The following is a 12,554-nucleotide window of genomic DNA, read 5'->3' on the forward strand; positions in this document are numbered from 1 at the left end:
CATAAGTTATAGGTATAGCTTAAAAAATGAGATTGGATTCGCATTGTATGGAACAAAAGAAATTTCGATCTTGATTGCCATTCTATTATGCACATAGAATTAGAACCAAGTAATCCCAGATTATAACTTAATCATCATTGAATGGCGAAAAAGTGCGTACACCTTATGATGAAGGGGGAGCATGACCACTTAGGGGTCGTCTAGTTGCTAGTTCTGAAGGGCTCAGGTATTAAAATTGACATAGTTAATATCATGCTTATAGCGTTTTATACAAAATTCATCACCATATGATATTTAATTATTATCTTCCAGTCCCGCACAACTAAAACATATGTTTCATAATCAGATTTATTTTGCTTTAGAGGGGTAATATTGTCCAAGTGAAATGGAGTTTATAGTTAGTTCACTTTTGACTGAAACTCTGTAAAATCCAGCACTAATCTTTATCAACAATATTTTTTCAAACTTAAAAAGAAATTAAATAGATCACACTTATTAATTAACCAAAAATAAAAAATGTCAAAAAAGGACAAAAGTCCAAAATATAACCAGATGTTTGTGATCTCTAAGATTCAGCTGTACATTTTCTCCTCCTAATTATTTTTTTGCTTTATTCATTCATTCATTCATTCACACACACACACACCCGCCTTTTTCACCTCACCATGTGACAAACTTTTTTCTCTCTCCTTTTTCTATAAATGTACACATTTGAGATCTTTGTATCTTACTAGCTTCTCTTAGTTTTTTTTTTTTTTTTTTTTTTTTCAACAAAAAACTAAAGTGGGGTTTCTTGTTTTTCTCTGAAAGCACATGATACAGTATTGTTGTTGTACCATATACAGTGAGATATAGAGAGATTCTTTTAGTTTTGTATTGACAAAAACAACAAAAGATTGAAATGGGGTGTCTTGTTTTTCACTGATATCACATGATACTGTTGTGTTGTTATTGTTTCAGTGAGATTTTGGAGAGTAGTTGCAGATGAAGATGAAGGGTTATTCATTCTTTACTGCTACTCTCATTGTTGTTTTTTCCATTTGTTTCAGCTCAATAAAGGCTGATTCTTTATCAAGAGATTCTTTTAAGTCCATTTTAGGTAAGTCATTTGATCATTTTGAACTTTCTTGGTTATCCGTGTTATGAAAAAAGGTGAATTCTTGATATGGGGTTTTTCTATTAGAGTTATATATGCTAAAAAGAAAAAAAAAATGGGTTCTTGGTATTAAAATTTATGTTGTAACCCAATTCCTGAATACTAGGAATCTGAGATTTGTTTTTATGTGCTGTTTTTGCAATTCAGATGTCATTTTCTAGTTATTTTAAGGACAATTTGATTTGAATTACATGATTTGATCTTTCTTGGTTGTTATGAAGTTTTGGTATTAGTACTTTAATGCCCATTCTTTATAAAACTATGTTTTCTTAATTGGTCTTAGAGTGATTATGTTCTTATTGTGTGATTTCTGCTTCAAAATTGTTTTATTTGGGTTTTTTAAGCAAGAATGATCAGTTGTACATTTAAATTGTATATACAGGCAACCCTCTTTATAACTGCGTCATTTGTCAAGATATTTTTTGGTTGCTATAGCAAAATGTTGTTATAGAGAACATGTAATGTACCATAACATGAAAACCGGTTCCAAAAAAAAAAAAAAAAAAACCTTCGCCATTATAGCGAAGTGTTGTTATAGAGGATAAACTGTCATAGAGAGGTCTGACTGTATAAGGCATTTTGGTGATCTGTAATGACTTCAAACCTATTACTATCTTCTTTTCAATGCGTTCAGATGATGGTTAAGTTTTAAATTAAGGCTCTGTTAGATGATGAGAAATTTTCATTTTTCAGTTTGGTTCTCCTTTTTTGTTAGTTTTAATTGTGTGCAAAATTGCAGGGGAAGGAAATTTGGAATCATGGAAGGATGGAGTATTGCACTCAGCAGATATGGCACTAGCGCCAGGTGGGCATGCGAGCACGCTTGTGCTGGCGGGAAACCGAACGAGGAGGCCAGATTTTCTTTCTGGTTTCCACAAATACAGAGGTGGATGGGATATTGCCAATAAACACTACTGGGCTGTAAGCACTATCCTCCTTTTTTGGCCATCTTTTGTAATTGATTTTAGGAAATGTATAGCTATGGATTTGCTTGATTGACGATTTTGCTGTAGTTTAGGCTCTCTGATGCCTGGTGAAAGTTAGATTGGTTACTTATAAAGTTGAACTGTAGATTTTAAACATCTGAATGATGAGTATATTTGAACACAGGATGAATTTGCATTTGTTGATTTTCTATTAGGCTTCATTTTCTAGTATTTGAGGTATTCTCATCAGATACCTTGCATTTAGCATGCAGTGATTATGTTGCAAAATCTGCATAATAGCATAGCTAGGTCTAATAACTTGTTTACTCTTCTAGTATGATTAGTCTTAAGTGGAGTGAATTAGAACCTCAACTAATTTGAGATTGAAGTGCAGTGGATTGTTTGATTGATTTAAAGTGGCTGCTCTTCTAGTAATTGGGGCATTGGGAGACTGCATGAGTATATATCAAGACTAATGAGATTATGAGCTTCCACTTCCTACTTTAGCCAATTTATGAGTGTAATGTGGTCTGAGAGATGATCTTTTTACGTATTGCCTTTAACAACATTTTGGTTTAGACGACTCTATACATCTATTATAAATCTTCAGATGAGCTTGATTTAATTGTTTTATTGGGACATGAGGATTTTGACTTTGGTTCCACAGTCTGTTGGTTTTACAGGCGTTACTGGTGTCATTCTCGCTCTGCTGTGGTTCATTTCTTTCGGATTGGCTCTTGTAGTGCATTATTGCTGCGGATGGAAAATCAATATTAGAGGCGGAGAACGACATTTTCCAGAGAGAATTTGCCTCATCGTGCTTATCATCTTGACATGTGCAGCAGTGTAATAATCTAACACTTGACTTGCTTCTTGGTGTTTTATGTATATTCTCTCATTTGAACTGTCCCAAGCCTGTCCTTAATGTTTTTGTTTTATTGATTAAATGGATGGAAGACATCAATTGCTTGACTGATTAATTTTTTTTTTTTTTTTAATGCTATCTTATTCCTTGTAGCTTTATCAACTCTAAATCTTAAGTTAGGATATATCCTCTGCAATATTACCAATGTATGGCTCTAAGCACATGACTTACACATGACTTGTTAACTATGAAAAATATAGGTTGTCTAATCAGTAGGATTTTACCTTGTTCGATAAAGTGATTTTTTTTTGCCTTGGATTGCACAATAGCAAAGGACATAAAAGTGTGCTCATTACAAAAGTTGTTGATTCATGTTTCTTATTTAACTGACAGGATAGGATGCATTCTTCTTTCTGTTGGACAAGATGATTTTCATGGTGAAGCATTGGACACTCTAAAATACGTTGTAAACCAGTCAGATTATACTGTGCAGACATTGAGAAATGTAACACAATACTTGTTACTCGCACAAAATGTAAATGTGGCCCAGATTTTCCTCCCTTCAGATGTAAAAGATGATATTGATCACCTAAATGGTGATCTAAATTCTGCAGCAGATAAACTTGAGGAGAAAACAAACGACAACTCAGGAAAGATAAGAAGGGTCTTCAATGCCGTGTATGCCTCGAATTTAATTTGCTATTATTCAAGTCTTTGCTTTTGCTTCAACGTCTGATTTTAATGTGCAAATGGCACTTTGCAGGCGGTCAGCTTTGATCACTGTTGCCGTCATAGTGCTCCTCATCTCTATTCTGGGTCTTTGTACGCATTTACTACACCGAGCTACTTTTAGTCTCAAACTTCCACGGCTTAAAAATTAATTTTGAGACTGAAATCACGTTTCTTGCAGGCCTCTCTATCCTTGGCCATCAACACACAATTCACGTGTAAGCTTCTCTACTCAAACAATAATAGCTTGTCCTTCTGTTTTCTCAATACCCTCGTCATCTCACAATACGATGCTACAATGCAGATTTATCATTAGCGGATGGTTGCTGGTGGCCTTTACATTCATTCTCTATGGAGTTTTTGTCATCATTAACAGGTAAGAAACAATGTCTAAAATTGAGTGTATTCATTTAGTACAGAAGCTGGTATTTGTCATGTTTTAGTCTGCATGAGAAGTTTAGAACTGTCTATCCTTGTCCGTGTTCCTGGTGTTGCAAAATGCTTTCTTTATTCAACACCAAGGGTGTGACCTATCAGTCAATGAAGTGGAAAGGGAGTTTATTACTCAAATGGTCACTCATCTATCTGAAATTATCTAGTAAAGTCATGTTTCTTTTGTTTGTAACAGAAAAGTCACTCAACTATGCCTATAGCACTCAGAAGGTCACTCAACCAGCCAAATACCTATTTTACACAACCCTTTTTGTTTTTTACCTTTTGAATATTATGATATTTTTTTCTCTTTGTAGTGTATATTGGGGATTTAACTATAGACCAGATAAATTTTATTTACAACAACAACAACATACCCAATGTAATCCCACAAGTGGGGATTGGGGAGGGTAGAGTGTACATAGACACCAAATAAATTTTATTTATAATTTAAATAAGTGAAAAATAGTTTTTTGTTGGTGACATCTTTCCATTTGCTAAGACCTGGTGGGCAGAGTACTTGGTATCTCTGCTGACCCCATGTAGTAGTCGAGATGTTCACAAGTTATCTCAGACAACACCGTTATCCCAACATGCTTAACTCTCTTAATCAGTCAATCTGTTTCATTTATAGATTTGATAAGTATGAAAAAGGCATAATAAGAATAGTTCCAAGATTCGAAGGAGTCGCTGATAATTTTTTATTTTTTTTCCGGTTCCAGTGCAATTTCAGACACTTGTGTGGCAATGGGAGAGTGGGTGGACAATCCTCCTGCTGAAAGTGCTCTTAGCAATATCCTTCCCTGTGTTGACCCGAGAACTACAAACCAGACACTGTACAAGAGCAAACAAGTTACCGTTGATCTCGTAAATATTGTCAATGGATTTATCGATACGTATGCAAATTCCAATCCATCTAATCATCTCAATTCAAACTACTATAATCAGTCAGGACCTGTTATGCCACATCTCTGCTATCCATACGACTCCCAATTGCAAGATCTGCCATGCCCGGCTGATCAAGTGTCTATGGCAAATTCTTCAATGGTAAGTGTTAATGTTTCTCTTCACGTCACCCTTGCTAAGAAAACTATATAAGAGGGGAGGCCTACTGCAGTTGTTTCACTTTTAGTTGGAACTTTACTACTGGTTCTATATGTTAAAAATATTTGAGTCATTGTCAGTTTAAAAAAATTGATAACGAACAGATATGTTCAAGATATCTGCCCTTTAAACGCCGTAGATATTTCTTTCTGGATAATGATGCTACAGTTACCCGTTCACAGATGTATGGTTTTAAGCAGGGGTGAATCTATAGTGGCAGTTACGGGTTCTGCCAAAATCACTTTTGCTCAAACCGTGTATTTGTGTTAAAAATTCATTTAATATGTAGAAATAATCTATTGAGAACCCAGTAAGTAAAAATAATTGTGCCAAAACCCATAAGTAGAAATCCTGGCTCTGCCTCTGAACTGTTAAGTCGAGGCTAAATTTAAAATTAGCTGTTATACAGGCCAGTAGTTTTTGCTGTTCCTCTGCCAAATCTTTGGGTATTCAATATTTTGTAATGCAATTCTTTCCATAATTTCCAGGTTTGGCAGAATTATACTTGCAGTGTATCTGCAGATGGAATGTGCACGAGTGTCGGGAGGCTCACACCCGACATGTACGAACAGCTGGTGGCGACGGTCAACATTAGCTACGCTCTCGAACATTATGCGCCGCCACTGCTTAATCTCCAGAACTGCAACTTCGTTCGTGATACGTTTAGGAACATCACGGTCAATCACTGCCCTCCGTTGGAACACCATCTCCGTGTCGTTAACGCAGGGTTAGCCGTTATCTCGGTGGGAGTCATGCTAAGTCTCGCGTTGTGGTTAGTATATGCAAACCGCCCCCAAAGGGAGGAAGTGTTTGCGAAGCTCACTTCTCGCATAAAAAGCAGCTGCAACGGAAAGAATGTTAGCTGCAGCAATAGTAATATTGATTTGTCATCAAGAGGAACAACTCCAAAAGCTGGAGTGTAGATATAATACTAGAGTTTCAGCATAGAAAATGTAGAATTTTTGTGGAATGAGATTTATTTTGATCTCTTTATAAGCCTTTGCTCAATGTGCGAGGCAAAGCACCAATTTTGAGCGGGGGATTGGTAGCCATTATTTTTATGTCTAGTACTAGTATATGTGTATAGAACAGGGTATTCAAAAGGTTAAGTTTTGGCATATTTCATGTCAAGGTTGTGAACTTCCATTGTTTTTGTAAAATGAAAAACTGGTAGTTAAGTGGAAAGAGTTAATTTCACGTATGGTTACAGAACTTTATCCATTTAATAACAGAGTTATAAAATTATTTTTTGTCACATTAAAATAATTAGACGCTACCCTGATAAAGCTAAAGTCACTGAACTTTAGCTTTTGTAACATTAGAGTCAAATTATTTTGTAACCAAAATACTCTGAAGGCATGGAGGTCGAGGATTAGGGTATATGGTTAGCAGATTTTAGATAGAGCAGGGTTTTTGTCACGACCCAATTCGTAAAAATCGTAATGACATCTATACTGTCCCTCCAGGTAGGCGAACCATTCCCAAAACATTTTAATCATTCATAAGAATTATGCGGAAATAAGTAGTGGTTTAAACTAACAGATTCAAGTTTTATAAATAACAAGTGCGGAAAATATTATAACCCCAAAATCTGGTTTGGACTAGTACAAGAGCTACTACCAAGAAGATGTTAAGTCTGATAAGAAACAAAATCTCAAAATACAAATACTGTCTCAAGAATACAAAGTAGACAGATAAATACAGGAAGAGTTTTCGGGTTGCGGATCTACCAAAGCTCACCCTGGAATCTCGATCAAGTAGACTCGGATCACTCTCGACGACAGGAACTGGAACTAGTAACAAACTCTGCATTCAAAAGAAGAGTGCATTAAGAGTAACATCAGTACAAACAACATGTACTGAGTAAGCATCATAGGCCGACTAAGATTAGTTCACGCATATAAGTATAAAATCAACAAGATAAGCAGATAGACACATAATTCTCAAATCAAGGTCACCGAATATCTCGTAACTGCATCACAGCCTAAGATGAAGCTTCTAAACCACAAGTCTGTCGAGTCTCAATACTATCTCCCGATAATCACAAATCCAAGTCCCGACCCCAAGTAGAGTCACTAATCTACAATTTAACTCTATCAATAATCATATCCATACAGGAAACTGTTCCAACAACCCACGCCAAAATCAGAACTAAACGAACCATATAATGATACAGAATAACATGTAATGTTGCGCAATGCAAAATATAATGAAGTGCAATGCAATGCAACGCAATGAAATGCACTGGCCAAATATCTCAAAACCTGTACACACATGCTATACGATAATGTTTGCCCAATGGTCATGACCTACAAGGGACCCATGGTGTCCACGTACCACTCGCTCCGGAATCTTACCTTGGATCACGAGCCCTTAACTAGGCCACATCGTCACCCCCAGTCATATGTGCCTTTCATATATATATATATATATATATATATATATATATATATATATATATATATATATATATATTCTTTTCTCATTACAATGTACGTCTCAACGTATTCCAGTTCATCGGTATGTATGGACTATGAACGTTAGCAATATCAATGTCAAACACAAGGCATCAATAATGCCACAAGTCTTTCATGAATCGTTTCCGCACCATTTCCATCATGTATGAGTGAATGAATGCAAAAATGTTAAATCAATGCCGATGAATATACTATGGAAGTCACAACACTATAAGCCATATCAAGACTTATATAAATTAATGGAATGAACTATACACACCATCTCAGTCAACATAAAGAGTCTATAACACCCTTTTCCTTCCAATTAAACAAGTGCACTTCGCAACTACGTTTTGTGTCAGCAAGTGTTCCATTTTCTCATGTACCATCAACATTACTAAGTCATAATTTAATATCATCATACGTATGAAATGAGAATGTATGCCATGCATGTTATCATTATCAACAGTACATCATACTCCATGTTTTCATCTGTGTATTATCATAATACATATCATGATTTAGGTCTACTCTTATTAGCCTTCCTTTCTCTGATGATATATGACACCATAAGGTAGAATTTAGTGCAGTATATGTCACAACACAACAATTCAAGTAACAAGTCTAATCACAATAACAGGGCAACAAGCCATAATCAACAACTCGCGTATATATTAACTCCTTCCTTCCCATATCACACAAATACACCTTCTATTCAATACATAGAGTAATGGCGACAAGCCCACATAATCAGTGAGTCATACCAACCTAGGTAATATCTAACCAAACACTATGTCCGAAGACCTAATCATGCTTTCTCCCATTAATTCTACACAATATATATGTTTCGCTACTCAAAGTCTAACTAATGTAAGCCGTAACCTACCTCGAATGCAGAACAGAAGCCACGAACTACTTCACACGAGCCTTCTGTTTCCGAAGCGCCTCAGAACGGTCAAAGTCTAGGAATATAATGCTAAATAAGCATTAGACCTTCTAATCAAACAAGAACGCAATTGGGGAAGAAGACCCAATTATTTCTACCTCTTTTTAATTGGGTGAACTATCACTTAATGGTGAATTCCTTATAACTTCTATCGCTACAATCATACTATTCCTATTCATGGATTTTCTAATCAATTTAACCTTTTCAAATAGATTTTAGGCCAAAGTTCCCATTTTTATTAGAACCTTAAGTCTCAATACACAATTCTGATCATTAATAATCGAATTCTCATCCTAGGAAGTGATAATCCATACTCCTAGATGATTAAACAACAATAAAATTAACTTTCCACAATTTATTCAAGGGTTTACTAATTCTAGGGTTCTAGGATTTCCCTTCACCATAAGAGAACCTTAAACTGGTCATGGAACTTAAAGAAGAAAGGTAAAGGAATTAATAAAGGTGGGGACTTACCGTCAAACATGCTTTCACCAATAAATGGAATAAAATTCTCCTCTTTCTCTCTTGAAAACTGTGTTTGGGGTTTATGTGGGTAATGACTTGGAAATTTCAATATAAAAATATATTTACGCTCGACGATCGTCGGCAATGGTCACGAGTTTCGTAAAGCCGAACCTCCGCATGTACCCCGCACTAAAATGACCATATTCCTTATACGAAGGCGAAATGTGACGATTCTTTTTGCTATAGCTTCATAATTACGATACGATCTAATGGTTCAATCAAAACTCAAAACAACAGTCGTTTGATCAATATGGAGCCCTTTATCCCTAAAGAACTACGGCAAAAACATTGAATATGAGCGCGACACAACCCAAATCCATCTGAAACTCTTCGGAATCTCGCCAAAACTTGTGGCAAGTCCAAAATCATTATATGAACTTGTTGGAACTTTCAAAAAATCGACACGTGATCATCTTAACCCGATGTTGACCGTGGTCAACTCTACCCCCTTAACTTAACTAGTTCCTCCACCAAAGGCTCAAATCACACTCAAACCTTTCGGGAACCAAACCAATGACTTCACTAAGTCATAAATCATACCAATGGGGCTCGAGAAAGGGTCAACAAAGGTAATTGGGTCAAAAACACTATAAAGACTGAACGGTTCATTACAGTTTTAGGCTGGTGCATCTATCGGTTACCTTACCAATAGAATATGGTTAGCAGATTTTTCTCTTTCCAGTGATGGAGCAGGGTTTTGGTCTGGAGCGCCTATCTGCTGCCTTGCTAATAGTATTATTATGATGTAAGTATTATCTTATTCTTTAATTTTATTACTACTATTGTTTCTTTAAGTTTGGTTATCTTTACTATTGTTACCGTCAATATTTTTCTCAATATTTTCATCATAGCTTTTCTACCCGTGCTATTTTTTTTCAAACCTATTATGAAGAGTTGAGGGTGTCACGACCCAACCCCGTAGGCCGCGACTTGTGCCCGAGTTGGACACTTATACGTACCCTTGCCCCATATTAGCATAATAGCAAACAAGCATATATATAATAATTAAAGGTCATAGTCTGAGGACACACGAAAGTGAATATGACGCACGAGGGCCGATCAGGCCGTCACAAAATATATACATACAAGCCCTAACGTACACAAACTCACAGAACATATACAGAACCCACATCACATGTCTACAGACCTCTACAGACAGAAAATATAAACATATGACGGGACAGGGCCCCGTCGTACCCCTGAAATCCGAATGCACATGTGTATCAGAAAAAGGCTGTACCAAAATGTAAACTCCGAACAAAGGAGCACTGTAAAATAGCTGGTAGATGGCCTAAGCGGGCGGATCTGCAAAGCGTGTATCCGTACCTGCGGGCATGAAACGCAGCTCCCGAAGAAAGGGGGTCAGTACGAAAAATGTACTGAATATGTAAAGCAGAAACTGTAATAAATGAAATTAAGATCAGAACAGATTATGCGAAGAACAAACGAAATACATAAGTAGTCAAAATGCATATCAGAAATCATAAATAATATATGCAGAAAACATATGCCAAAACCGGTCCTGTTAGGGACTCAGCAATCAGAACGTGGTCGCCCCCGACACTGGCACCACAAATCATAACAGATCATAATAGATGGCCATATCGGATCAGAATCAATAAATATCAACATAAGCGTACATGGCACATCATACACCACAACCCATGCACGTATTATACGCCGCCCTCACACGCGGAAAGCACGGCGAACAATGCAGAAATACGCTTGAGAACATATCCTGGCCCGGGCTCAGTGTGGGAAACATTGAGGCATCCACGAATGGAGTAGTGAGAAACTAAATGCAATAAAATACCATATAGATTTTTCAGAGACTCAATGAAGCATAGCGAATGACAGATCAAGCAATGGGACCGGACGGAATCATATTAAGCGAATTTCGGACGTCATAACGGATTACGGAGAAATAACCTTCCTACGATCGTTTCCATGTTCCAAAATAGTTTATAAGACTTAAGGGAATATTTAAAACAATTTTCATTTAGTAGTTAAAATAGTGGTTAAAACATTTCTTTTAGAATCGCTCGAAGACAAATCATAAATGCGAAGAGGGTGAAATCGGGATTAGTAGGTCCACCTCGGAACAACTGAAGCGATGGGCTTGAATCATGTATATTATGCCTATGGAATCACCTATATAGGTCCTAGGGACGTTCCATAACTTTCTAGGCAATTTGTATAAATTTGCATAATTCCTTCAATCAAAACATACTTAAAGGATTCAATTCCATTGAACGAAAAAGGGGCATTTTCGAACGCGGATTCCGATGAATAGAACACTTCTCGAGATTCAAATCCGATCCTAGTACCCTTAGGTCATGCCAAGAGAGGAATAGGAAAGCTTTACATACCTTTTTGCGCCTCTTACGCTCTCCAAAACTCACTTCCCGTTTCGCCAAAAATCTGCAAATGGTCACATTGACCAGTTACTATTCATGAGACTTACAATTTCCCAACTTAACCAATATTGTTCTATAAAAATTTACAAAGATCTCCTCTATACATATAGCATCCCCGAGATTCAACTCGGCTCAAAATGATCAACAACAACCAAACCAACAACATTATTTCACAACGAGAATCGCATACTCATTTGTTTATCAAGATCATCCAAACATCATTTGGAGACATTATATATATAGTTTTACATATTATTCGCAAAATATATAAATTTTCCACCGAAACCATAACTCGTCCAAAACTTCCATTCTTCAACCAACATGTTCATAGCACATTATCATTTCTCAAATTCCTTAACAACAATCATAACTAGCACTTAAACAATGCATTTCCATAATTACATATCAACTATGTTAGAACACATATACTTTCCTATAACACATATATGCAATTCTCATGCCAAACTTTAATCGTTAAACCTCCGCTTACACTATAAAGATCACAACGACGCAACTAACATATTAAACAAAATAAATTCAACATGTCTTCCTCTACTATACACCACACGGCCATAGGCCAATTTTCAACTTCACCCCATTTTAATCCATCTTTAACTTCCAATACAAATTCTACAATGTCTACAATTATAATACAACATAAAACTTAACATAATCACACTACACATTAACCATACATTCGGCCACCAACATGCACTCACTTCCATCATGCAACTTCCATATTTCTATGCTTTCAACTTGTCTCTACATACCACAACACAAACCAAAGCTTCATAACATAGAAAAGGGATTGAAACCTTACCTTTCTCCTCAAACTTCTTCACTTGAACAATTTGTCAACTTGAATGAATAAGTGCTCCTTCTTCCAAACCAACTACACCAAGTTGTAAAGGACACTTAATTTAGTAGAAATATAGCAAGAAAACAATTTTGGGATCAAGATTTTTGAGGGATGAAATCCCCTATGGTTCAGCCGAATA

At 36.3% G+C, this 12,554-nt stretch overlaps 1 protein-coding gene across 1 annotated transcript; it reads left to right on the forward strand.

Moving 5' to 3' along the window:
- Window positions 1–690: 690 nt before the first annotated feature.
- LOC132067566 (uncharacterized) lies at window positions 691–6,429 on the forward strand. The gene is made up of 9 exons (XM_059460834.1): window positions 691–1,099; window positions 1,896–2,077; window positions 2,750–2,928; window positions 3,341–3,625; window positions 3,711–3,769; window positions 3,858–3,894; window positions 3,981–4,052; window positions 4,831–5,155; window positions 5,701–6,429. Exons 1-9 carry the CDS (start codon window positions 985–987, stop codon window positions 6,133–6,135), a joined length of 1,689 nt encoding a protein of 562 aa, XP_059316817.1. The 5' UTR covers window positions 691–984; the 3' UTR covers window positions 6,136–6,429.
- The last annotated feature ends 6,125 nt before the right edge of the window (window positions 6,430–12,554 follow it).

This window comes from Lycium ferocissimum, chromosome 8, assembly GCF_029784015.1.
Source record: "Lycium ferocissimum isolate CSIRO_LF1 chromosome 8, AGI_CSIRO_Lferr_CH_V1, whole genome shotgun sequence".
NCBI lineage: Eukaryota > Viridiplantae > Streptophyta > Magnoliopsida > Solanales > Solanaceae > Lycium > Lycium ferocissimum.

Excerpts from the sequence above, each read along its gene's own strand:
- LOC132067566 (XM_059460834.1), top strand. The coding sequence starts at position 985 with ATGAAGATGAAGGGTTATTCATTCTTTACTGCTACTCTCATTGTTGTT. Across the intron at positions 3,895-3,980 it reads CATCAACACACAATTCACGT|ATTTATCATTAGCGGATGGT; the intron begins GTAAGCTTCTCT and ends GCTACAATGCAG. Across the intron at positions 5,156-5,700 it reads CTATGGCAAATTCTTCAATG|GTTTGGCAGAATTATACTTG; the intron begins GTAAGTGTTAAT and ends CATAATTTCCAG.